This window comes from Merops nubicus, unplaced genomic scaffold (genome assembly GCF_000691845.1).
Source record: "Merops nubicus isolate BGI_N331 unplaced genomic scaffold, ASM69184v1 scaffold3150, whole genome shotgun sequence".
Lineage (NCBI taxonomy): Eukaryota > Metazoa > Chordata > Aves > Coraciiformes > Meropidae > Merops > Merops nubicus.
This window is the reverse complement of record NW_008581977.1, coordinates 109,860-137,715: the sequence shown is the minus strand read 5'-3', so window position 1 is coordinate 137,715 and position 27,856 is coordinate 109,860. Positions and strand designations below refer to the sequence as shown.

At 35.3% G+C, this 27,856-nt stretch overlaps 1 protein-coding gene across 1 annotated transcript; it reads left to right on the top strand.

Annotated features, from left to right (window-relative positions):
• Positions 1-3,427: 3,427 nt before the first annotated feature.
• Positions 3,428-27,856, top strand: WDR60 (WD repeat domain 60; the record flags this gene model as incomplete). The annotated part of the gene is made up of 22 exons (XM_008936142.1): positions 3,428-3,851; positions 4,381-4,433; positions 5,056-5,379; positions 7,072-7,130; positions 9,457-9,514; positions 10,972-11,049; positions 11,713-11,911; positions 13,557-13,659; positions 15,432-15,561; positions 16,001-16,127; positions 16,493-16,551; positions 16,866-16,995; positions 17,880-18,052; positions 18,615-18,777; positions 21,418-21,531; positions 22,300-22,361; positions 23,347-23,398; positions 24,176-24,236; positions 24,486-24,582; positions 24,818-24,949; positions 26,314-26,537; positions 27,598-27,856. Coding segments are annotated over 22 exons (2,994 nt in total), but the record flags the coding sequence as incomplete, so codon positions are not given.

Below are 27,856 nucleotides of genomic sequence, written 5' to 3'. Positions count from 1 at the left end.
TCTGTTCTGTGAAATCAAGTCTATCCCTTGCACTGCTTACTTATTTGAGGGCTCTGAAATGGCAACTCACTGGAAATATGAACGATAAATATTTTCTGTTTTAAAAACTACAAATGGTACTGTTTTTCTGTTTCTTTAGAGAAATAGCTAACTGTGTTTTTAACTTACTTAGAAGTATAAGTTCTGAAAACCTTCAGCCTTTCTAGGTTGTGAGTGAAGAAACCCTCTATCTCTCATGAAGACTTTATCTAAAGTAGCAAGGTATCTTGTTCCAGGAACTTAATAAGGCAACCTGCTTATTGTTTAGTTTTGTTAAGTGTCAGTTGTTTAGATGGAAACTTAAATGTTAAAAACTTGTGGAGCGTGTTTTGACTTCAATAAAGCTGTGGCATTTTATGTCAGCTGATGATCTCTCTATGCTCTCACGTGGTTGAATTATGTTAAACCCCAGTGTGGTTTAAATAACTAGTCTTAATCTGGATTTAAGTGAGTATATAAGGACTTCTGAATTAGAAGAGAGTTGAGTTTAAAGTTTATTTTCAACATTTCTTTTGTGTGCAGAGGGACAGGGGTCTCAAAGGTATTAAATTTAAGCTTTTTTTCTGTTTCTTACTTTCCTGCAAAAGTGAAGAATTCATTGGAAAATCATTGTATATAAAAGGAACAGATTCTAGCAGTGGAAGGGAGATGAAAACTGCAGACCCCTGCAAGGTGGCAGATGCACCTTTTTGGGCACCAGAGAATCATTTCTAAATGTTTGTTGCATGCTTTTTGCCTCAGCTTTGAAATAAATCCCAAACTACCCTATCGGATACTGTCTACTGGTTATACTAGTTTTAGAACATTAACATAACTAGCATTCTTTCTTTTTTTGCTGATATGTACCTAAATATTGTCTAAAACTGAAACAGAATCCTATATATAACGATTTTAAATAGGTTTCTATTTGAGACTGTAATACAGCACTGTTCTCTTCCCATCCATATCCTTCCTTCCAGCTTACCCTCACACAAGTCCTGTTAAGTTTTTTAGGGTTTAAAACTTCACTCAAGAAAATGATCAATTTTGGTTTTACTTTCTTATCTGAATTTCTGCAGTAGTAAATATTTGTACTTTTTTTGCTTTTTTTTAAGGATCAGAAGAAAATAAAACTGAAAAGGGCACTTTTGTTTTGTTGCAAAGGTTGTGTTCTTGGTACTTCTGATCAACTTTAAGTGAAGTTTGCCAGTCCACTACAATCTTCTATAAAATTTAAGTTTGAAAAGATAATTTTTTTTTATTAAGGTAGAGTAATTAACAAATTAAAATATGCTGCTAAAATGCTGCTTCTGTATAATGTATTACAAAGAAAATGGGCACCATATTTTTATTATCTTCCATCACTGCATCTCATTATTCAAATATTTATCAGCAACTATTATGTTAATCTATAGTAAATTTTTACCTAGGCTAAATTTGATAATAAGTGTCACCTGCTCACATCACTCTGAACACAGTCATCATCCTTCAAAGAACTACTTAAAAATATTCAATAGATTAAAATTTCTCATTTGTTTTAGTGATTACTGAGTGTTTTGCTGTCTTTTCTGTTCTAGAGAAGAACCAAAGAAGATACTTGGAAATCAGAAGAACTTACAAAACATCTTAGGGTGATTTTATTTTATTTCTACTAGTTTTGATGTTGTTACTTTACAGCAGTGGAATTTATTGACATTCTAAACATAGAGTGTTGACTTCTTGTTCTACTAGCCAACTCTGCCTTGTGGGATCTCTAATAGCTCTTTAAAGCTTTTTGGTCCACCAGACACTTTAAATCTGCAACACTGAATACAATCAGTGCAGATCTTTAATGTGTAGCTGCTAATGTCTTTGCCACAACTGATTGTTATTGAATCTCTCTAGTCCAAGTGTGTCCAGAGGCTGGCTCACTCAACTGCTTCTAGCCACACAAGCTATGTAAGATTACAGATTTCTTAATTAGGTAAACATAAAAAATTACATTGTTGTTGTAGTCACAGAGCACATAGTTGTGTTTGATTTGCTGACCACCCAAATCCAAGTTACAGCTCTGCTTTTTTTGGCAAAGCATATTCCTGACCGTACAAGTCATGATCCCACTCAAAAATTACCAGTTACAAAGATCATAGAACCACAGAACGGTTTGGGTTGGAAGGGACCTTAAAGACCATCTAGTTCCAACCCTGCTGTCGTGGTCAGGGACACCATACACTGGACCAGGTTGCTCAAAGCCCTATCAACCTGGCCTCTCCACTTTCCTACATGTGTATTATTTCCTATGTGTATATTTGTTACCATCACCTACAATCTCTGTCATGTGCTTTTAAAGTGATTAATTACTTTATCTGCTGCTTAAATAGGCATTCAGGCTCCAGTTGACTACACCATTGATATTCATATTATCCATGATGATTGATCTATATATTATAATATATATAGATCTGTTATATATGATTATTCATCATATTAATTTGTGTTGTATTTTTTGAAAAGCTGTTTTCCAATATGTGTCTTCTATGTCTCATGCAGATCTTCATTAGTCCTTTGGTAGAGTAAAGCATCCTACTTGTTAATTCATTACTTACCTTTTTATCAATTTGATTTCAAAGCTCCCCATTATTGCAGTGACAGTGCTATGGTATAAGCACCTTGTCTGTTTTAGAAATTCTGTAACACTGAATTGAAATGCTTTAGTTCCAACAGAAGTGATGTGATTAGACTTTCATTTCTGTGAAACAGATGGATAAAGTTTGATTCTCTTTACTCATTGACTATAATCAAAGCAAGTTCTGTTCCCAATTGAGTAAATAGCTGAAATTGTGGGTGTAGTGAAATCAGTGGGAGTTGTGCTACTTTGTTCAGGAAGGTTAAAATATGACTCTTACAGCTTTAGAAAAAATGTAAGAATAGTTGCATCCTCAAGGGATCAAGGCCAAAAACTTACTTGCACAGTTTTTATATGCTACTTTGTGTTCAAGTGAAAGCTAATACTAATTCTAAAGGCAGCTGCAGGATACTCAGTCTGTTACTGTTTATATCTGTAACATATTTTACAAGATAGCACAGCTTCTGTCTAAGTGAGATAAGTGAACTAAGCATTAAGATGCTTAGTTAATTTTTCTGCCTAGCTCTAAACAGAGCCGACGCTTCCACAGTAAATTTTTGGTTTTACCATATTCTTTTCAAAGACATTGAAAATGCAGCTTATTGTTTTTCATTTATTAGTTCTTTTTACAGTAAGTAGAGACATAATGTTAGTAATTTTCCAAAGTAAGCCTAGAAATATATCAGCATTTTAATACAGCTTGGGAAGTTAAATTCATAGTTAGCAATCCATTGTTTTATTTCACCTGAATACGCTAAACAAAATAGATTGCTGAATTATAATAGAACTTTTTTTTTTTTTCAGTCATCACAACCAGCTAGTCAAAATGAAGACCAAAAGCACAGAGAAAAGAAACTGAAAAAAGAGAAGTCTGTTCACGACACAGATACTCGTAAGCGTGAACCCAAAGATAGAGGGAAGAGCAAGGAAAGAACAAGAGAGAGATTTAAATCGGCTGAAAGAGACAGGGATAAAATGAGAGAGAGAGAAACGGGGAAAGAGCACCAGCGAGAAGGAGACAGAGAAAGGTACAAAGAGAAGCTTCAAGAGTTAAGTTCAGAGAAGGAAAGGTACAGTGTACCAAAAGATAAATACAGGGAAAGCGATGGAGAACGAGACAAAAAGCATAAAAGACATGACATAAAGGAAATAGATAGGCTAAATAATATGAAGTCATTTGAGGGAAGAGAAAAAGAACATCACAGAAGAGAAAGCAGGCATCCTTTGGGTAAGTTGCTTTGAGTTGCTTTTGTACTTTGAAATATTCAATATTTAGATAGAAATACTCTGAAACCATACCTCATTGGTACAGAGAGGATGAAAACAGGCAGCTGAGAGTACCAGCTGAAATGTATATCCTCATGGAATCCTGTGGTAACCTGTGAAGAGAGGGTGAATGTCACTGTTTTATTGGTCAGTTGACTTGAAAAGCATAAGTACCTTCCTGCCTGGACATTCTCTCCTGAGTGATCTGTTTTAATCCCCAAGTTGTAGGGTGGTTGCTGAAGTTAATACCATGTGTGGTTACTCTTTCTATTACACAAGCCAGCTGAGGAGAGGGGGATTCATTAGGACAGAAAATGGAGTAACTCACTTTGTAGAGATAATTTCAACAGACTGTTAAGTTATTTTAGAAACCTCTTATGATTTAGAAAATCTACGTCACTGAAATACTCTTTTCTGCATACTGGAGTTAATTTTGTACAGACATGCAGTATAATAAAATTTGTTCATTAATTTATATATATTTTTTCTAGGGGAGGAAAAAACAAGAAGTGAAGAGCGAGAAAGAAGACGTGTAGAAAAGAAGGTAAAGGAAGGAGAAGGAATTAAGTGTTTCATAATGGAATAAGATAAAATTGTAGAATTATATAGGAACTGGATCAGACTCCAGTTCCCAAGGAATGCAGTAGGTGCAGTTAGTAAGGTCCTCACAAGTGTACAAATCACACAACAAAATATATCTGAACCATATTATTTTAAGGACATATTTCATTCTTTTTTTTCAAGTAAAAATAAAATTTTTGTGGGAAACTGCTTTATTTTTGTACAGCTACATTAAAATTTTCTGTCTTCTATTTATTTCTTTATTACAAGGATATTGGTAAGTATACATCCTATTTTATATTAGACCACTTAGTAAACAAAGAACAAATTTTTGTGTGAAGAATACCTAATCCAAAGAATTTTCTGTAGCAAAATACACAGTCTCCCAGGAGAAATATCAGATTTTCAAGTGCTATGATAATTTGAAATTTGTGATTGTAGGAGATTTTAAAAAAAAAAAAAAAAAGGCTGGAAGATACATGTGTCAGAAAGACATTAGGTACTTTCAAATCCATCATCCTAACAGTCAAAAATGGATATATTTGTGAAGATAAAAAAGTCTTGGACAACTTTCTAAGTCTTCATTGTTATTTTTATTTTTCCAGGATAATGTTACCAAAAAGAGCACTGAGAAGACTTTAGCCTACAAAGCTGAAGAAGGTGAACATGTAAACAAGTTACAGAAAGATCAAGAGTTGGATGAGGGAGAAAGAAGACACAGAGGAAAAAGAGAACATTCTGTTAGGCCAGGAAAAGAGAGGCTTTCAGAAGAGAGAAGTCATAAACTTTATGAAAAGGAAGCAGAAGAAAAACATAAATCAAAGAGATCTAAAGAGGGATCTTCCCATGGAGACAGAGAAGGGCAACCAGCAGAAGCTAATGAGAGATTAAAAAGTAAAGAAAATGAAAGAAAGAAGCATGATCTAAGGGTGAGTCTTGTTCAAACTTCAAAACATTATCTTATACCTTAATTGTTGATATATCATCATTGATAAGGTGAATAATAAAAATAGGATTGTCAATCAACGTTTTCTGAAATTTGAGGCTAAAGTGGTGGGTTAAAATAATACACCTGCATTTAAGTATCCTAACCCAGAGCTGATTCCTTCCATGAAATTTAAACTAGAAACTTGTCTATGTGGTAGAAACACCTTTTATTGATAAAATTCTTCATTGCTATGACCTTTGAAATTTTGACTAACATTCTGAAGTGGAGATGACATTAGGCTAGAGATCCATTAAAGTGTTTTGACTGCCTTTATAGAAAAAGAAATAGGATGTAGCAGAAGCTGTTTTTGATGTTGCCTGTGAAGGATCATGGGCATGTGACTCACAAGCAGGCACATGAGCACAGACCCTCATATTCTGATCCATTTGCTTCAGAAGCCATAGAATATCTTTTATGTTTCTAATACAGAGCATGATGTTATATTCTAGAGATTCAATCAAAATTTTGGCATCTTTAGCTGTTTTTTTATAATGCAAATACTCATTCTACAAAAATGAGAGAAGAAATATATAATAATTTGTAACTCAAAATCAAGTAAGTTTTATGGAACATAGAACCATTCAGATAATCTAGGGTAGTTTCTTCTGCTGCATGATGAGTGGAGATGTACAAGCTTCTCAATAATGGAAGTTCAGAAATATATTTTCTAGTGAAAACACTAGGCATCTTCAGTGTAGGGGCCTGTTACAGGTGATTCCTCTAACTGACTTTCTGCAGCAGAATTTAAAAGTTTATCAGGAGCTTGCTCAAGGTTTGGCTTCCTTGAAAATTTACTTGAGTAGCTGTTACAGAATATACACACTGATGCTTCTGTCTCAGAGTTATGTTTCTTTTTTCTGATGTTTAGGGATAGAGAAAAGCACCTTTCTCTTAAGCAACTTATTGAATACATTTCCAAACTTAGGCAAACCTTCATAGTACAGAATATAAAAGTCCCTATACTTATGGTTGAAAATGCTTGAGACAGTTCTCTGTCCCTGGCTCCAACTGGTGTGAGTTGTTGCCATCCATATTGTTAAAAAACCATTCTTTGAAAGAGGCTGGCCACAGCCTACTGAGGCCAGCCCTTAGCCCCTATCAGTTTTTCAGCCACACCTGGGGGTTGTTTAGGAAGGTGCTCTGAGCTCACAATTTAAGCAAGATACACTGGGCTCGGAGGATTTTTTAACCTTTGTGACTAGTATGCTAATGTAACATATAGTGTAAAAAAGCCAAAATTTACTTAGCTGAAGCATTTTAAGATTTTGTTAAGCAAAGGAGAAGACTGAAGGTCCCTTCTCGTTACCTTTCTGAAAGGCATTGTGGAAGGGGAGGTAGCCAAAGTTCAGCCCCCAGTATTTAGTATTTTCAGAAGCAGCTTGTATTATGTGCATAGCATGTCTTTTATGAGTGTTTATTTTCTTTGCTTGCTGTATCTGTAATGGGGGGATTATTCTGACATGACTTCATACACAGAACATCCTGCAAGCGATGACTGATAAATATATGTCCTTGAAATAATTAATTAGAAACCTTTCTTTCTGTTTAAGATTGCTGCTACTAATACTGGTTTATTATATACATATTGCCTCCCACCATTTCTGGCACACAAATATTGCGACTTCTTTTACAGAACAGTGAATACAAAAAGGAGGAGAGAATTCAAGAAGAAATGAGCCATCGGCATGTAAGGTGAAGTCAGAGATTTAAAATAAGTATATACTATATGGTATCTACTACAATTCAGTCACCACCAAAACAATAAGCATGAATTCTTGATTTCAGTTATCTAGGGTGAATATAATTTTCTTCATAGGCCCTTTGTACAATGCTATAGCAATTAATAAAGAATACAAATCTGTGTTTTGCCTCTTAAGAGGACTCATCTAAAAATGTATGTATTTACATTCCTTTTTTTTCTTTTTCTGTCTAGCATAGCAAGAGGTGTTTTGCAGTCCTTGCAAACTACATATATATTAAACTGGACACTTTGTGAGGCAGAAATGCTGTATTATACCACCTAGAAATTCACTGTTCAGTCATGTGGACATGTGAGGTCCATGGTGAACTACACAGGATTCTCTTTTATTGTTTATTTTAATTTGACTATCTCTACTAAGTTCCTGCTCTGGATGGTATCTAAAACACTTCTTATGCATGTGTGTATATATCTCAATTTTACTATTGTATGTGAAAGGGAAAGATCCAGGTCATCATCAGTAGGATCAGTAAAATTTCAGGATGATATTTCTAACTTTTACTAATAGCAAATATAAAATATTACTGCAGTTCTCTGCATATTCTAGTTCTCTTTGCATGCTTTAGTGCTTCAGCCGTGTGAAATTCCTATAGAAGTTGCTGAATATATTGTCAGTCACAGTTCTCATTCTTAAACCCTAATTTATCTTCTTAGCTAAATAGAAGAGTGACATGCTGGCTTCCGGGGACACAGATAGAGATAGTGAAGTGGCTACCACCATTAGAGAAGTATTAACTATTGTTCCTTCAGCATGGGACAGATTACTTCAGTCATAGTGACTTTGTGAAGTGCTGGGGTTAAACCCCCAGCCCTGAATGAGGGTTGGCATATGGATAATGTCCATAACCAGACAAGAAAGACCCTCCTGATTGGTTTTCACCCAGGGGTCACCAGGTACCCCCACCTTCCACATTAAATTGGAAGCGGGGGAAGAAACCACCTCTATAAGAGCTGATGCTGCTTGCAGTGGGGTTGGGAGGTTTGTTTCTACAGTGGTTGTGTTGTGTGAGGATTTTGGTTATTGAAAGGGCTCCCTGACTCTTCACAGCAAGCAGTTTCCAGTAATGGCAGGACAAGATTGAGACAGGAAGGGAATTATGAGGCTTTCTCCTGGCAGTTACTATATGATTGGGATTGGACTGGTCACCTGGGTCCTCCCTTCCCCCATGGCCTGGTTTTGGAATCAACTTGCTCCCTTCTGCGATGCATTATGTGTTGAGTGAACATTGGTCTCTTCATTTCTCCAGTGGTGGGCCACTTTGGATCTCTGGTGGGCAGTGTGGTAGCAGAGGGAGGACTATGGCTGGTGGTTTGCCTGTTGATTGGAATATCCTTCTTAGTTGGGCAAGCAGTCAGCAGAAGACTTTATCATTGTGGAAGTCTTTTCCTGTACAAAAGAAAAAAAAACCCAAACCCATCAGAATATGTGTATTGGGATGCTTCCTCACAGCAGCACTCCACTGTGTCAAGCATATATATGCAGGCTGTATTTTGAAGCTGTTGCTGATGCAGTGTTGGGGGGGAGTCATTCTTTATGCATAGCTGGGAAAAAGGAGTTAGCAATTTCTGAATGGCAAGGAAGGCAATTTTGTTTATTGGGATGTCCCAAAACCCTGGTTCAGCGTCAAGCACTTTCAATGTTGAATCATTCTGATTTGTCATGAGAGGATCCAGCCAGATTTTGATTTTGATTGTTGCCTTTTCTTATGTTCGTCACTCCCAACAGCAGTATCTATGAATACCCGCTTACTCAAGACAGATACTCTACTAATAAAATAATCAAATAAACTGTTAAGGAGCAGAGCTGGTTGTTGATTTTAGTCTGCTCTCTGACCCTGATAGTATTGTCCTCAAATAAAACGCCTGAATGAAAGACCAGGTCTGACTGTTGATCTCCAATTTATAGCTTTGGAACACATTACACCAACCTGATGATGATCTCCAGTTTGCTGCAGATACTAATAAAACTAATAGCTGTGTGGGTTTGGTAGGGTTTTTTTCCTGGTTAATTTTTCTTCTGTTTTGATGCAATTGTAGGCATTAAATTTGGACAAGGTTTTTGCAGTTCTTAGCTGATAATTCACTTGTCTGTTTCGTTATCATTTCATACCATAAATAGAGATTGTAAAAGTATTTGTAAAAATCTTTATTGGAAATTATCAACTATTTTTTTTCTAAAACAAACAACAATGAAAAGAAAACAAAACTAGTGCTTTCTTCTGAGTTAACCAATAAAATTGATGTTCTTTTCTTCAATAGGATTGTAAAAGATAAAGGAAAACTCATTGAAAAGGAGGAAAGGGACACAAATCAAGAGGTAAACTACTTGCTTTTGGAACTTGGAAAGACTTTACACATGTAACACAAATCGCCTACACATACCTATAGTATTTCTTTCTATAAACAGCTGACACAGGCAAATAATATGCCAAGTAAAATTCAGGTAATTTATGTAATTCATGAATGTCTCTTAAGACAGTTGCTGTAAGTAAGGTAATGAAGACTGTAATCATCTTTATGGGTGTATTAGTGTGTTTGTCTGACTAAACAGAATAAGGATTTTTTTTTAAATTCTGTGTGAATTAGTTACTGCTGGGTACCTGCAACCTTGCAGGGAGAACCAGCTGGGGAAATTTTGCACAGTTTTGGTCATTTTTGCCCAGATGGACAACATGGATAATGTAATTTATTCTTGATCCAAAGATTGGTCTCAGAAATTACAAAAGCAGCAGCCAGAAAGACCGAAGTACTGTAATCCTGGTTCTGGAAGTCTGATGACTCTGAGAAGTAAGGTATCCATAGAAGCTGTTCACTGCTGTATAATGTCCTTGATACTTTTGAAAGCACTAGGTGGCTCTAGGTCTTGAAGATTGGTGAAAGGATTAAAAGTGTGCCTAAGTTGTCATTTGATAACCAGCTGCTGTCCTTTGGTTGCTAAAGTAGAAGCAGCTAATAAGTATGTTGTTACGCTGGATAATTTTCGTGAAACCTCACATATATTTCCTTTTTGAAATCCCTTACACATGGATAATATAGTCTCTGACTTTAAAGAGGCTATTGAAGGAAAGGACTGACTAAAGATGGTATAGATTGGTGTGTATCATTTTAAGCTTTGCTTGTTTGGGGTACATGTTGGGGTAGTTAAATGATATTATTTTGATCAAGTTCAACAAGCTAGAGAGAGGCAATTTTGTTGAAGTTATTTCAGGGATGCTGTAAATACATTCAAGGATGCTCTATGTAAATACAGTAGAGGATTCAATGTTAACCAAATTATGTATAAATATATCTTTTTTTTTCCTGTTGTATCCATGTCTCTGTTTTCCTGATTCCAGCATCTGCACTATTTGCTAACAGATTCAGTCTCTCAGTATAACTCAGGTATAGGGATAATTTTGTCTAATCCTCAAAGAAGTAGAACAGTCTTATTTTGTTGCTACATCATCATAAGAGCTACTGTATACTGTTGAAATTATAGGCAACATAGCAATTTTTATATATTTCAGAATAAAAAATACTGGTGGGACAAACAGTTGATCTTTCTAAGATAGGGTTAAGTTTTGTCTTCCTGTATTATTTTTCTAAGTCAGTAATTATCACTTATTAATACACTTCTATTTATGTTTCTAAACTGAATTTGTTGTATGTTTGCTTAAAAGTGTAGAAATACCTGACAGCAACTATTTGTCTATCTTTGTACTAAGGTTTGGCAGATGAAAAATTTTTTTTTCTTTTTGAGACTATTTAACAGTTTCATTTATTTGTCTCATTTAGGAAGTGAAAGATACACACATCTTTGATTCAGATGTAGGATTTGATAACTTTTCGGCAAATTATGAAGATGATTTTGAAGTAAGTAGAAGCATACAAATGACCTTTTGGAGTAATTCTCAAATATCAAAACAGTGATTAACTTTTAGACAGAAATAAAAAGTACAGAATGTTACATGGTTTTTACTTACTCTCTTTGGGTGTTGGTGACCATAACTTGGCCAACAGTAGGTAGTAGCTAACTAAAAGGTTATGTAGAAACTCTGCTGCATGGTTACTTAGTTTTCACTGGGGGCTGGGAAGCAACTTTTTTTTTGGAGTTGAAGTCTTCACAAGATGCTCTTTCTGTCTTCCTGGATTTCAATTGTTAAAATTATTGTTATGAAAAATCCTCACTTTTTTTGAATAATGGGAGCAAATAATCAGTTTCAGGAGGGGAAAAAAGCCTCATTGTTTTTCATTGCAAAAATATGTAGAAAAAAAGTATTGACACACAGCAGTGCCTTCACTTGGGCCCTGAAAACACTGCTGTAGCATTGTCTCCTCCTGATTAAAATTACCACACAGTCAAGACACACTGTTTTATTTCTATCAAGTGGTTCTTTTCAAACGCCTGCCAGTCAGGGTTTATAGCCATCTGTATGAGGGTTTTGCTTTGGATGTAATTTTTTTTTCCTTAAAACTACATTGAAACATAGAACTATAATCCATGTTTATTAGTTATTGAAAGTCTTGTTATTGAAGGATTACGAAGATGATTTTGATGATGATGAAGACAACAGTGGTGAAGCAAAAGGTGCAGGAGAAAACCTGAGAGATGTTCCACTTTCTAAAAGGACATCGGAAATCGAAGAAATTCAAAGAGCAATTAGTGCAGAAAATGATAGAATTTGTACTTTGCTGCCAAAGAAAATTGAAAATGAAAAAAAGGAACCAGTCGTGGGTATGTGACTAGATACATCTTTTTTTAATTAAATGTAAGAATAACATGCAGCTTGCAAATAAACAGGCCCCTTTTTCTAGATGTCTGCCTAGAGGCAGAAATCTGTTCCTCTGGATGAGTCATGTTTGTGGGTAAGCACTGTAACTTTCACATTGCTACAGAATGATTCAGGGGAATTACTAATCATTTAAAATGTGAAGTATGAAAATTTACAGACTGGCATTTAATATACCTTATTTTGGGTAAGAGGAGGATATGAGAGTCTGGATTTTGAAAACTGGAGGAGTGCTAGAACAGTTTGAGGCTTCCGGTGACATTAGTTTGCCTTATTCTTTTAAGCAAAGTTGAAGCTACTGCTTTGGGTGGAAAGATGAGAGAAATTCGGATACTACTTAAATATATAGTTCTAGATCACTTTTAAAATGCAGGGTTTTTTTGCTGAATTGTGGCTATGGAATTATCTTGTATTCTGTTGCTCTAGTAACTGTGACTGGCAGATCAACTTAACTGACTAGAGCTGTGCTTCCCCTTTTCACTCTCTACTCATGTGAGCAGCAGTATAGAATCATTGTGCAAAAGAATCTTTAAACAGCTTTTTACTCTGTTTTGTACAAAGTAGTCACAGAACAGTATGGAGTTGCTGCAAATCTCTACAGTATTGATACGATTTTCACTTAAGGAGTTATTGCAAATCAGAACCAGTATACTGTGATATGAATTTCTTCTTGCAGAAGACTGATAGAACTATTATTGGTTTTCTAATAAACAATATGGAGACAGTAAAAGAGCTCCATTAATGCTATAGATCTAATGAACAGGATGGAATTCTAAGAATCAGATTTTTAAATTCTGAATTGTAGCACTTAGTGCTGTATTGTAAATTGCACAACATTCTTTTTAACGAAGTTTTCATCTCATTTCATTAAAATGGTTGTTGATCGTTCTGGTAATGACTTCTAGAAGTTTAAAAGCATTTTACAAGAATTATCTGAGAAGTCAGTCTTCCTCTGAGGAAGTGAAACACCGTTGGTCCTGACTGGAAGCTGGATATTAAGGTCATTAGCTACTATGTAGCCAGGAAAGGAAGTAAAACGGACATGGCATCAGATACTGTAGTTGTTCCATTAACTATTGCTTTTAAAGTAACAGTTTCCAATATTTCACTTGTTCATCCAGGGGCATCAGTTAAGCTTGTGTTGATGAGCTTCTCCACTAGCTGTAGCGATGAATTCTTATTTAGAGGCGTAGCATGCACATGGTGTGGTCTGCAGGTCTGCATGAATTAGATAGGATTTTTACAACTGGTCATGGAGTGGTTTACTATACACGGGGGGGGGGGAACAAAGTAACTGCTAATGGCAGGAGAAAGAAAGACACACTTTCTCCATTATAGTCTTCCAAAATTAAAATTACAATGATCAGTCGTTTTGAATTGGTCAGTAATGGACCATAATAAGGGAAAAATGGTGGTCCATTGCTGACATTAAGGAGCTTATTGTACTGCTCACTGTGCTAGAGCATGCTGTGTAATGTGAAAGCCAGTAACTTTAGTAACAAATCAGTTGCTTTTTAGACTTATGGCTTTACCTTTTAATACACTGTAAAGTGTGAATTATTATACTAACAATGCTTTATAATATTACAGAAAGGCAATACCCTTCTGCCAGAAGCTCTTTTTGTGGAATATTCATGGATTTTCAAATGGCAAACCAACGACAAAGTAGCCGAAGTATGGCTAGTAAGCAGAAGTAAGTATGTGGCATACCGAGTTACCATTTTGTGTGGATTATTTACCAGTTGTAATTTTATTCATTATTATTGTAATATGTGAAATTTATATTACTTGACTCAAAGCCTGAAGCTTATGTTGTAAGCTAACAGTAATAAATTCTTAAATATAATCTACGGGCTTTGCTGTGTGTCGTTTTATAAGAGAAATTTATCTATATATCATTTTATTACCAAAGGAGTTGCCAGGCTTGTAATTTCTTTGTGTGGTTCTTCGGTTATTTAATTAGATATTGACTTACAGTACTAAAGGGCAAGCCTTTTATCTGCTCTCGAGGCTCTGCGAAACTGTAATGTCTTGAAATAATTGAGCCTGTATATGGCACCTACTCTTGTGAAAATAGCATGTTTCCTTTCAGGGGTAATACCAGTTGGTGTAGAAACATATTATTACACTCATAAAATTGACCTAGGTTTGAGACATCTAAGACAGCTCTGTATTAAAGAAACAAATTGATGCCTCTTTGTTGTGAAACTTGCCAAGGGCTCCAGATTTATTTGAAGCACTGCATATATCTCTAATTTTCTGTACATCAGTTGAACTCATAAAGCAAGAATATTAAATTTTATTGATAACACTAGATTCCATTGCTTCATGGCTGTACCTAATCAGCTAGCCTTCACATAAGGGAGACTTTATTGTCTAGGCTGTCTAATTCACCTTGTCTAAATTTATATGCTCAAATTTTATGTAAGTTCATTGTTTATGCTGCTTCTCTGTACAGTGGAGACATCAGGAAACTCAGAAAGGCATCTCCAGAGAATTACCTTCTAAACTGTTTCTCAGCCTCTACTGATTATGTATGGTGGTTGATTGTGTCTAAGACTTTGTGTACATGCTAGCACTGTATGTAGCCTGTGAGGATAACTAGCATCTTCATGGAAAGAGAAAGAAGTTGTGGAATTTAGTGCTCTGATCATACAACACTTCCAGTACATAGCCTGGAAGCATCCCATAAATGAGCTGTGGCACTCTGGAGTTTTAAGTATTAAAATGAGGCTTGTTAGTTTATTTTTAAAGATTTGTCTGCTTGTATCATTAAGATTTGTAACTAGGAAGCAACTTTTATACATTTGAATTAGATCTTGGCAATGCGTGTCCACAATGTTTGTGAAGAAGTGGTGTGTTAGGAAGCAGAAGTAAAAATAAGAAAATACAATCAATGTCATCAATGTCCATAACTGTATCTGGGTTGTATTTGCACAAAGTATATTAATAAAACCTGGAAGTGTAAGGGAGAGTAAATACAATTGTGTAAGTTTAACAAAACCAGGACGTCATAGATGATCTTTATAAAGCATGTGTACATACAGGTTATGTAAGTTAATAAAATGAGTTTAGGAGAATTAGCCACCATACCAACTATGGGAAGGAAGAGAGATTCATCTGTTAGCTCACAGAACAGCTTTTGAATACTCAGGCAAGGTGATCGTGCTAGGCTTTGATAGTTTAAGTTTAATAAAAAAACCACATAAGTTTACCATTTGCAGGCAATATTGCATTTTCAAATATAATTATCTCAGCATAACATCAAGTGAGAACTCTTAATGATATATGTACTTCTGTTGATATATTTTTATCTGTCAATTAATTTTGATACAGCTTCAATTTACATAGATCAATGGACTGTTACATCTCTGGTACTGTACAAAATCAGGTTATTTTTCTTTTGGAATACCAAATACTTGGTCTCTAACCATTTTTGTTTCTCTCTTGTAATTCCTTCTAAAGAAAACGGAGTTCAGAACTTCTCCCACTAATAGATCTGGACTTCTCAGTTAGTTTTTCTTTATTGGATTTGCCTCCTGTAAATGAGTACGACATGTATATCAGGAGTTTTGGTAAAATGAACACTAAACAGGTGGGTAACAAACGTGCAGTAATGTTTAAATCCTGAAAGGGCTGATTCTTTTCTGGAAAATATTTTTCATTGCAGATGAAAGTTACTAAAGCTAACAGGCCAGTAAAGTAATGAATTACTGTTTTTCATCTCTGAGCTTTAATTACCATAGAGCAATGATATCAAAATGTTTTGGTCAAACAATTTCCTTTCTGTGTTAGGAGCTTTTTGTGTTCCTTCCCCATTTTCTAAGGGATTTTTCTGTACATCTCTGGCTTACTGTCCCAAGTATGCTGGGTATGATGCATTTATGCATCAAGATACGGTCGATATGCTTAGCTCTGAACTTACAAACAGGAGAGGTTGAGCACATCAGTTTTAAAATGACTGTTTAAGTTCTATTCAGTTATATGCTGTCATTCTTAGCTGTGTCAGCCATCTCTTGATCACTTTACTTCAGGCATATGTCCAGTGTAATGAGGACAATCTTGAGAGAGACGTTCAGACTGAGGAAGTTGAGACATTGGAGAAATGGACACAGCATCCAGGAGAAAGTGCCCTTGTATCTGGAGGTGAAGAACATTTTAGTCTTATTCATTTATGGATGTATGCATGTGAACTTTCTCTTTTGTACCCTTTAATTACCAGAATTTGTCATGTGGCAGGCTGCATTGATAGCAAACTGCTCTAGGCACTCTGAATCCCCTGATGGAGTAGAGAATAAGTGGCAGAAATAGTTTCTTCCTTCTGGATTGCTGTTTCTGCTGGCAGCAGATACGATTGATTCCCCAGCAGAACGCATTCTTCAGTGCTGTTATTTCTGCTGAAGAGAAGTTGATTCCTGCCGTGATGTTCTTATGGTTTTCTCAATCTATTCTTTTTTGAAGCTTCAAATTTGGCTTTGGTTTTTGTTTCTTCTTAGGTCCCGTAAACAGCCAAGGTGTGAATGGAGCTCTAACACCTAAAATTGATTCACAGAGATTAACAAATTTCCTCCGGTCTGCTTGCCAGGTACTTCTACGTAATTAATATCCCTTATGAGTTCTGAGCATAAATACACAGTGTGATAGATTGCTTACAGTACTTGTTCTGACTAATTTAAATAAATTACTTAATGCTCATTATCAGCGAGATTCGTATCTCTGCAAAGGACTGGAACCAGATTGTGCAACTTTTCTATCTGTACAGCTGTATTTGCAAAGATAAAAAATTAACAAGAGAGTTGATAAAGGTTTGTTAATCCACATACTTTAGAAAGCTACAAATAGCAAAGCTCAAAGATAAGGTGACCCTTTTATTTCTATAAATGTAATTATGTTTGAAAGGTGATCGCTGTTTTGCTAGAGGAAGATCAAGTTGCAACACAACCCAAGTGGAAACCAGGATCTCGACAAACCAGTCTGTCTATTAGTGATAGCAGTTTCCAGTTAAATACTAACCAGCCATTCCTCCATGGTAAGGGAACTTCTTTCTATACCTTTTAGTATACAGTGTGAACTCCTTTTCCTTATGCAAAATAGCATGCTTTTTGTCATGACTGAAGTGCAAACAGCACATATCAGGATATACAGATGATGTTAAGCTTGCTTTTCTTTTAGTTGCACTGATCTTTAACTCTGTGCAGACTGGTTTCACATAGGGAACATCAGAGCGTCCTAGCTGCTGTGGAACCAGAAACACAGCCAGTGATTAGCATGATGTAGGGGTGTCCTGGACGTAATTTCTTGCCCCTGTTGTTGAAGGGCCATCCGAAGGGGCATAATTGCATTTAGGCTCTTTATGCTGACAGTAGGACCAAAGTTGCAAATCAAACAAAGTTATTGAACAGGGAGAATATAGCCTGATGTGTTTGAACTGCAGTTATATCTTCCCCATATTAACTGTAGATGTTCAGATGAGAAGAAAAATGAAAAATAAAGCATCTGTAATTCTGTTACAAAGAACTATCATAACAAAAAAAGTGTGTATTCTAAAATGAACTAGAAGCCTGGCCTGTGCTGTTTCCTGTTTGAGACTTATCTTAATTTTCAGTATACTTACTGATGTCAGATCAGCTTGGCTTGCTTATGCCAAATATAATTATTCTATTAACTTCCTGGCTCTCCTGCTTTTTGCTTTCTGCTTAGTTCTAGTATTTTGGATTTCTTCTCTGTTTCCTTTTTTATTGTATAGCATGCAGAGCAACCCACTCTTAATAGAAATATTCTTCATAATTACATCTTTGCTTCTTTGGTTGTTGCTATAGCAGCTAAATATGCTTTTCATCTCCAGTGAGTTTACTTTTGTATTTATTGCTTTTTTTTCTTGATTTTTTTTTTTTTTTTTTTAAAAACATTCAGACCGAAAAATATCCTGCCTCTGTGTGCCTCAAGTTCAGAGGCAGACACTACTTTCTGTTCATGGATTACCTGAAAAGGCAGGTGTTGATTTACTGAACAGAAAAAGCATCATATGTGTTTGGAACATCTGGCAGCCTTCCAGTCCTCAGAAAGTTTTAATATGTGACTCAGAGGTATGTTTTAATAACATTGTATAGCTGTCTACTGAATAAAAGAGTTTACTGTGTGTATTTTGTGTTCTTGTCTTTCTGCAAGATATCTCATCTCTTGAGAAACACATCTGAGTCTAGTGAGCAAAACGTTATTCATATTCCCTTTTGTGCTCCGGTACTAGAATGTAGGGATGATCATGGTGTTTTGTTGGTTGGATTTGTTTTTGTTTTTTTTTGTTTTTTTTAATTTTGACTCCATTTCATTGTTTAAGAGTGAATGGAAGTAAAACAACTCGTTCATATGTTGTCAGGACTTCTCTCTACCCATCACGATCGTGCAGTTGAATCACCCCCTTCAGTTTTGTGGCAGTAGATGCAGATTGCACAATTGTCTTGAAAAGGGAAGGCCTGCTGAGAGGCTTGTATCCTACTTCCCTTTTAAAGAAATTGTCCTTCTGCCACAAATACCTGTAATCTGTCATTTCTGGATTTGCATACCCAGGAAAAATAAATATTTTTCAGGCTTATCAAATGATTAGTCTTTATCATAGTATTAACCATGCTTATTTTTACTGCTTAACAGGTGACATGTTGCTGCTTTAGTCCCAATAAAACCACGTTAGTTTTTGCTGGAACAATAGATGGTTCAGTGTTGGTATGGGATCTTCGAGAAGACTCAAGAATGCACCTTCATATGATGATGAGTGAAACAGACTGGACATTTAGAGTTCCAACATTTTCCACTGGTTAGTATCTATGCATTCTGATTACTCATTTTGTGGGCAATAAAGCAATTCCACTACTAATTCATCTAAGAATGCTCTTTCTCTGTAGCCTAGTTTGGCCACTTCAGTGCTTAAAAAATCGACGATCAGTAACAGTCGTAAAGAAATGTAAGCCAGCTCAGTTTGCATCAAGCAATGAGAATAGAGATGGACCAGATGTAGAACCTAAGGAGCACTGTAATATTAAAATGGACTAATCAACTACTGCCTTATCTCTACTCATTAGTTTAGTCAATTTTCATCATGTTATCTCCTGGAATATAACCTACATCTCTTTTTTATCTGCATCTAAGCCCACATAATAAGATGAATTAAAAAAAAAAAATCCAACTAATTTAAGACTGTAAAGCACAGGTTTTCCAACATCATTTAAAGGTCACAATCTGTACAAATTGTCACCCAAGTCTTGATGTTTCTTTAAGGTTGCATGTAAGATCCACATCTGATACGTATGTGCATACATCTACATGCATAATCTCTGCTAGAATCACTTCAATGCTACTCCAGTGGGATCTGGAGAGGATTTTAATTTCCTATAAATGTTGATGTCTGTATATGGTTAGCTGGATTGATTACATTTAGTTCACTTACAGGTATTATATAGCTGTCTTGTATGTAGATACTGCTTTAAGTGTCTGAATCTTGGCCCTGAATATCACCTTTATGCACTTCTAGAATTCTACTTACATAATTTTAGCACTTTTGAATTCTATCTAGATACACTAAAAATTAAGTCAGGATTGTGTTTTTTTTTTTTAATATTACCATTTTATCAATTATTGTAGAAACATAAGATCTAGGTTTTTCCCATCTTTTCATTACATATACAAATGTCTTCATACGATACTATTGGTTCAGCACATATGGGATCACATCATAGGAAACAAGTAGTGTATGAAGGCTAAGTGTCAGAGGGGATCTATATAATGGAGTAAGTTGAATTCTAACTTCCATAATCAGCAGTCGCTTACTTTTAGTCTTCTATTGAAGGAATTCTGAAGCTGTGATTCAACTTTGGGGCCCAAAAGCTCTCTGGTTGATATATCTAAAAATCTATCAATTGCATGTTGGAGTAAAACCTGGACATATATTTTTCTGTCATCCAGCTTGTCACTTGAGCAAAATCTCTAGCACTGGGTCCAGCTGGGAGATACAGGATGGCATTTCCAGGTTCTTAATAGCAGAGAAGCACAGCAAGTAAAAATACTGTGGAATTCATTTGTTGGATTGTTTAGATATGGCCTAAATTAGTGTTATGTACATTTGGGAAGCCAGAAGAAAGTTTACTTTTCAGAAGTGCTTGTGGGTGACCTTTCATCCTTTGACATTTTCATGTCATTGCATTTCCCATTTTTATTACACTTCTGATCCATTAATATTTGATCAAAATAACACAGGCTTTTGCAAATTTTCTCATAATCCATGAACAACAAATTCAGAAGTTATGAAGTTTACTTAGGCCATATAACTGACATACTAGAAGATGCACTCCAAAGTACTTCACTGCACTTGAATTGTTGTATGAAATCCTTAAAATTTTAGTAATCTGATGGAAATGAAAACATCTTTATGCCTATTAACAATGTTTGTCATTGAAAATTTAAGTAGAGGAGCAAATAATTAATCTTATTGTAATTTCCATTGTACGTAGTTGTACTTTGAGAGATTTGGTATGAGATGTACATGCCAACATTTGTCTCAATTATAAACTGATGCCATTTTTCTTGGCGCTGTATTGTACCCTAGAGTGAAAAATAGCAATATTTTTATAAAAACTTTATTTCAAAATGTCTTTATGTATTTTTCCTTCTCTGTGTGTGCAGGTGCTACCGTTTAACTTACACTGAGGTATTATTTTTCTAAAAAAAAACCACAGACACAGAATCCTCTTCTGTTCACAAGTGTATCTAATTGCAGTAGTACTTTTGTAGTAGGTCAAAGACACTTGGTACTGCGTTGCACAATGGGCTGGTAGTCAAAAGTATGTGTACAGTTTCATGTAGTTGCTTCTATAAGCAAACAGTTTTTAATGCTGTACACTTAGGAAACTGTATGCCTTTAGTCTTAAAGAAAATAACGTTCAGTGCACAGGGCAAGGCCAGAAATCAAGAATACCTGACAATGCATTTCAAAATTGCTCTACATATACATTTATTTTGGAATGTTATTGATGGGTAAGTAGTACCATGAAACAAACACCACAAGAAAAGATATTAGTTTCTATTACGAATATTTTTTTCTTCACTTTTCTTTTCTATAGTAAACAGTGATTTATTTCTAGCTCTGTTGTTTATGGAACTTGAAATGATTCTTTTCATGGTAACTCTGAAATGTAGGTTTTAATGAAATGTCTGGTACAGTGGCATAAATGCTGCAGCAGTCATTTGGAAAATGAGATGTAAATACAAATGGTGAAACTGATTCATCTAGTAGTATTTTGTTAATTTACGAAACAGTTTGCAGTACTGTATTTGAGACTTTTACAAAGTAATTCTCTATGAAGTACATTATTTACCATCCTATCTTTGTCATCATCAATCAGAGTTTTGTTGGTTTTTTGAAAGTAATACAGTGTCTAGCTTTTGTTATCCTTAATTACAGATGGCATTCTAAACTCAGTAAACCACACCTCTCCTATACTGGCAGTGGAACCTGTCTCAACCTCTCTCTACAATGATCAGAATTATGGGCTCTCCAGCCTCTCCTATCAGGAGGGTATGTACATAAGCTAGTCTTCAAAGCATCAAGTCATCTGAACGTTTCTTTAGGTATCTAGTGAAACAAATAGATCATAGCCAAAATTCTGTATATAATTCGATTCTGCCTTTTAAGTTGTCAGTAGTATCAATTGCATAACAACATTCATGTTTGTTTTCTGCTCTCATTTTTATGTAATGTTTATTCAGTGCAGTTTCACATCAGATGTGGGTGCACGCTTGTTATATCTGTTTTCAAGATAATATTTTATTCTTCTTGTTAAAGTTGTCACTCAAAAACTGCCTTTAGAGAAGGTTTCACCTGTTGCACTTTACGTTCTGTTCCAAAGACCATGCAGAATCCAGACATTTTGAAAGATGCAGAGATCATCTGCCTCTCTTGTAGGACAAACTCAGCATAGAATAGACAAGAGATACAGCATAGACTATTTCAGTTGGAAGGGACCTAAAACCATCATCTGGTCAAACAGCATGACCAGTTCAGGACTGACCAAAAGTTAAAGCCTGTTGCTAAGGGCCTTGTCCAAATGTCTATTAAACACTGACAGGCATGAGGCATTGACCACTTCTCTAGGAAGACTGTTGCAGTGTTTGACCACCCTCTCAGTAATGAACGTTTCATGCCTTTTTCTTCTTTGGTAGAATTAGGGCACTTCCCCTTCTATAAAGTTGAGAGGATCATAGAAATTTCAGAGAATGTATTAGTGGCTTGAATCCCTAGATATCCTCAGCATATTAATATAAATTGTTACTATTCCTTCCATAGAAATGTCAGCCCCTCCATTTCAGATAGCTTCCATGGATGAAAATGGAATCCTCAATATGTGGGTGAGTTAATGGGTGTATGAAAAGAGAGTATCATGTGTTGCAATAATTAAATTCTTCTTCAAATACAGCACCCCAAATCTGGAATTTCTGATGAGAATTTCCTCCCTGAAAAGTACAGCAATACTGTACTCCTGCTGGAATTCTCAAAAATTTTTGACCTGTCTACGTAGTGCCATGATGTTGTCCTTAGGCAAAATTATTAGCAGGTGTATGAATTCATGAAAACAGTCAATCAGTAGTTCTGCTTCACAGGAATATGTTCACATATAACTTATTATTTGAGTAATAGACCTCAGTCTTTTCACTCACCTACTTTACTTGAATCATGGTGTCAGAGACTTTAGTGAATGTATGTGAGAAATTACATGCGTAGTTTATATAAACTAAATGTTCAAGAGACAAAATGTGAAAATGTGTGGATAAGATTATCCTGCCTACGATGTGACTGTGAGGTAAGCACTGGCTCCTTTCAGTCTTTCTGATGCAGCTTTGGCCCTACATCTGAATTGATCTTGCTTGAGGAATTGCATGGCTCAGTGAATAATAAAGGGATAAAAGTATTTCTCTTCTGTATCACTAGTTAAGTCCCTTAAAGCTCTAGGTAACTTTAGTAGTGACTGATTCAGACCAAATGATCTACCCTTTCTATTTCATGAATAGTACAGGAGATGTGTTACAGTTCCTTGCTTGGTGGTTTAGGGTAGATGTTTTGTGACCAACAACTAAACCAACAACTAGCAAGTAAACATAGAATGTAGACTTCCCATGTTCTGCTTTCCAGCAGAGAACATCCAGCAGGCATGTGAAGCTGTTTTTAGCACTGCAGACATTACAGGATAGAGAATTTACCTGTAGTCATTGTAATGTTAGATCTACCCATCTAAAGGTTCCTTTAGAATTATGTCATACATTATTGCTACTAGTTAAAAACTTTAAAGCCTGGTAAATATTTATTGCTTACTAAATTTAAATGTTGACTTTCCAGGTAGTTGTTGAATTACAAAAAGCTGATTTAGCTGGTTCACAAACTGATTTAGGTGAGTACTGTACATTAGAGGTAAAGTGCATCAGTTTTGAAATTATGAAGTCAGAAGAGAGAGTCTGGGATGATAAAAAATAGAAGGTGGCAAAATTACTGTGGAAAACTTCACTCTGAATAAGACATGTATCTGATACTAGAATTTTTGATCAGTTTTCCAATTTCTAAACTGCTGTGCAATGTCAGGCTATATTAAGCTGCTAAAGCTGGGTATTATGTCTTTGGAAAGGAACATTTTAAAGCTGTGGTCTTGTGTCAACACATTTTTACTGCTGCCAGCATTCAGTTTTTTCATCTTCAAAAAATTCTTGTGTTTGAAGGATTTGAATTATTTGTTATTTTCTAACAAGTAGCATAGACCAACTTTAATGAAGCATTATTATGGCTTCTCATTACTATAATTCATTGCCAAAGATCCAAGTGACTTATATAAATGTGCATTTTCACCATCAATAGAACTGGGGTTTGTACAGTGGTATTAGAGGATGTTACACAAATGCTATGAAACTAAACCAAACACACATGTAATCATGTTTCCCTTTCTCTGTCCTCTTTCTTGGATTTCTGTCAAAGATTACAACTCTTCAGATTTGAATTCTGAAGTAAATAGTTGTAAATGATGTGAGAGTCTTACATGTTAAAAGCTATATCTACAATAAACAATTTAATTATGAAATATCCTTTTACTTATTAGCTTCAGTTTTAATTTGATGATAGCACTTGCTTAATGCAAAGTGCTTAAATCAATTTCAGTAATTATTGTATATAATTTTAGGTTTAATTCCTGGAGGGAAAGTGAAGCTAGTACATAGCTCTACTACAGAATTGAATAACAGGTAAGGAAACAGGGATGTTTAGATTTTACATGTGTATCTCACAAAGCTAACTCTTCCTATACTTTATTAATTTTCTTTTATGTAAGGTATTTAACAATATTTTCATTAGTTGTTTGTTTGGGGTTTTTTTACATACATGTCTTTCTAGAGCTAGCCATAGAGATTTTAGATCAAGAGTTTCTGTATGCACTTGCATAGCTTTAGGAGAAAACTTCCTATATTTATGTCATCTACATTTTTTTTCCCTAGTCTTTTCCCAAAGGATGTGCGCCAGAGGATGCCCCAGACACTGAATATTAAATTTCTGTCTTCTAATCCTAATCATTTCATTGTTGGAACAAACATTGTGAGTAATGTGCTGAAGTTAATCTCTTTATTTTTTGTTTTGGAAGCTGCCCAATTTACTTGCAATTTTACCAGTAGACTGTATACAAAATTTATAATTTGAGATTATTATTAATATTTGTTAGGTATTAAGGATCTTTTAGGTAACAGCTCTGTGAATTTATTTAACTTTTCCTTGTATTGCTGATAACTCAGATTTTATTTTGTTTTATTCATTTTCTTTACATTGTTCATAGGGACTGGTGGGCCATGGTACCAGACACGATTTAAAAGTTCTTCCAAAGCTATTCAGACCTCAGGAGAGCGGTCTGAGATCAATAACCATCAATGCAATTGATTTCTTCCCTTTTGGAAAGTCACTATTTTTGGTATGAAAACATTTTAATATAATACAAGTTTAATTTTTTAATTACTTGCTGAGGGAGGATTTCTAATCTGATATATTTAAGTAGATGTAATAGTTGCTTTACCCCACTAATTCCAGTCTGCCATGAAGGGTGGCAATAAATCCTTTGTCCTGGTGTTCAAACTTTGCTTATGTAAAAGGTGGACCATCTGACTCACAGCAACAAATGGCAGCCTTATTTCAGCCTGAGAACTTATTCTTTATTTTTACTGAAATTCAGCATTGGAAGCAGGTCTTCTGCTGTTAAAGCCTCAGCTTCTTTCTCATTCTTATCATACATCTCTTCGTGACACAATCATTTTGGAGACAAAATTGTATCATGAAGAGGTGTATGATAAAAATGCATGTTGAATCCAACTTTGGTAGGTTTTCCTGTCTGCTTATCTTTGCATAGATTTGTACTTGAATCCTCTCTTAAGAATGCTTTCCTTCTAAATTTGCTGTGTTTTATACTACTTCCTTGGGATTGCCTAAGGTATAAAATGGATGTGTTTGGCTACAGTGTAAGTGTGTTGTCTCACCTCTGCACAGTCAGAACTTTTCTTTTACCAGTATGGATGTTCTTAGCTTTTCCCAAAAGTATTTTAGAGTAATACGGGCTTCTACAAGTTTGTATCTGCAGAGTCCTTATAACTATCAGCACAACTTGCAGCCACTGCAAAAAGTCATGGTAATTTGAAAATTCTAGGAAGTCTTCATGTTGTAAAGGTGGCACAGAGGAGTAAGAATAAGTTATTTTCTGTTTTCATATAATAGTTTCTTTTGTACCTGAATTAGAGCAAACTTGGAAATGTTATACCAGGCAAGACAAAGGTTACAAGAAAACATCTGGCAGCAGTGATATCTGTCTCTCAATTGATTTAGTTGTTCATTATGAATCAGTTTAATATCATTATACTGTTAAGCACAGCCTGTCCTGCTGCACGCTGTTCTTGGTTTTACAGATGGTGTCACCAAATAGCTGTCTGAATTGATCTCCAGGCTCTGACCTTGCCCCAGTTCAGACTACTGTCAAGTTGTGCTGGGTCACAGTATTAATGAAGCTGATATTTTGAGAACTGTTTTTAAACTAGGAAATTAAGACTTCAACCCAAGTTAGTGGATTACATTAATATGCTCAGTACAGAGTTACTGCTTTTGAATTAAATATAACAATAAAAATGAAAATCCAGGTATTCCAGAGAGTGAGATATGAGAGATCTGTGCCTTTTGAGTCACATAACTGATTTTATTTACATGCCTGGTATTCTGGGGAATTAAATTGCAGGTTTTTTCTTGCTTAGTTTTTGTACCCAGGAAACATTTTTCTTTTTGACTGCTGTATAGGTTGGCTGTTCAGATGGAAGTATTAGGTTACACCAAATGACATCAGAGTATCCCCTCATACAGTGGAATGACAGCACAAATGGCCAGCCAATTATAGCCCTGCAGTGGGCTATAACAAGACCTGCTGTGTTCTTTGTCCTGGATGCATCATCTAATATTTACATTTGGAATCTTCTGGAAAATGATTTGTTGCCAGTGGTAAAGCAGACTATTCCATCAGAGAAGTAAGTACATTATGTTACTCTCATTTTAACAGAATATTAATATGATCATCTGCATTTTGAGTATAACTCTACTACTTAGACTGTTGGAAGTGTGAAAACTGACTATAGTGAGCTGTTGTTTTTTTTTTCATCTTTATTATTTTGTACAGTCTGATAAAGGAGAAATAATGTTAGTATAAATCAAAATCAGATACAGTGTTGTCAGTTGGGACAGATATCTGTATGTGGAGCAGTTGCTGTTTCAATGAAGAGAAATATTTTGTTCCCGCTAAAATCACTGGACTATTTAAGTTCAGTTGTAGCTTTGCTGGATCAGGATCAAACCCTAAAAAAGGCAGAATGTTGGACAGCATTGTAAAATGCTTATCTATAGTATAGTTACCAGTATAAAGAAATACATTCTGTTCATTATCAGAAAGAAAAAATAGTATTTTTGGCTATCAGGTGTTCACCAAGACTAACATCAGGCTACTCTTATAATACTGTTGCTGTAGTCAGTGTAGAGACCTGAGTATCCTGTACATTAATGCACAAAAACCAGTTTAATTTGGCCTTTCTGAGTTACAGCCTTGAGGATTCTCTTTCATCCTTTATGGGAGCCCTTCTTGGAGACTCTCTCTTCCCTAGGCTTAAGTTAGTCTTGGTGAATATCAGTCTAAAGTTAAAGTTTTCCTTGCAGCCTTGTAAACTGTAGCAAAGTGCTGCTAGATTTGGGAGAAAATAATATAATTTTTAAAGTTGTTACACTGTACTGGAAAATACCATAAACCATAGTTTATTTTTATGAGCTTGAAATAATTTTTAAGTCGTGATTAGAAATTGGTGATGGAATTTGTAAACAGAGGAAGAATTACCTGTTATATTTACATTAAATAATGCAACTGGTGAAAAGGTAAAGAACATGCTGGGACTTGAAATAGTGAGGAATGTTACACTGATGAACAGAAAAAGGGAATCATTTAGTTAACTGTAAGTAACCTATTAAAAACACATTTGAAAACACCAATTCCTGTTAATTTTGCCTCAGTTGAGAAACACTCATCTGTTCTTTGGATTTCAGTATTGTAACTATGGCTCTACTGGGAGAACCAGAAAAAACAAACGGACTGTTAGGCATTGCACTGGCCAAGGAGTCTGGACAGATAGACATTCAGTATATAAAGAAGAAGTGGGCATTGCCTCAGCCTGAGGAATCTGAAAAACTACATGTCATTTTATTGCAGTATTTTTAGAAACAGTACACCTATAGAAATTATTGCCAAATATTTAGATTATTTTTGACTACAATTAAAAGATACGTATTTTGTAATTTTGTATTT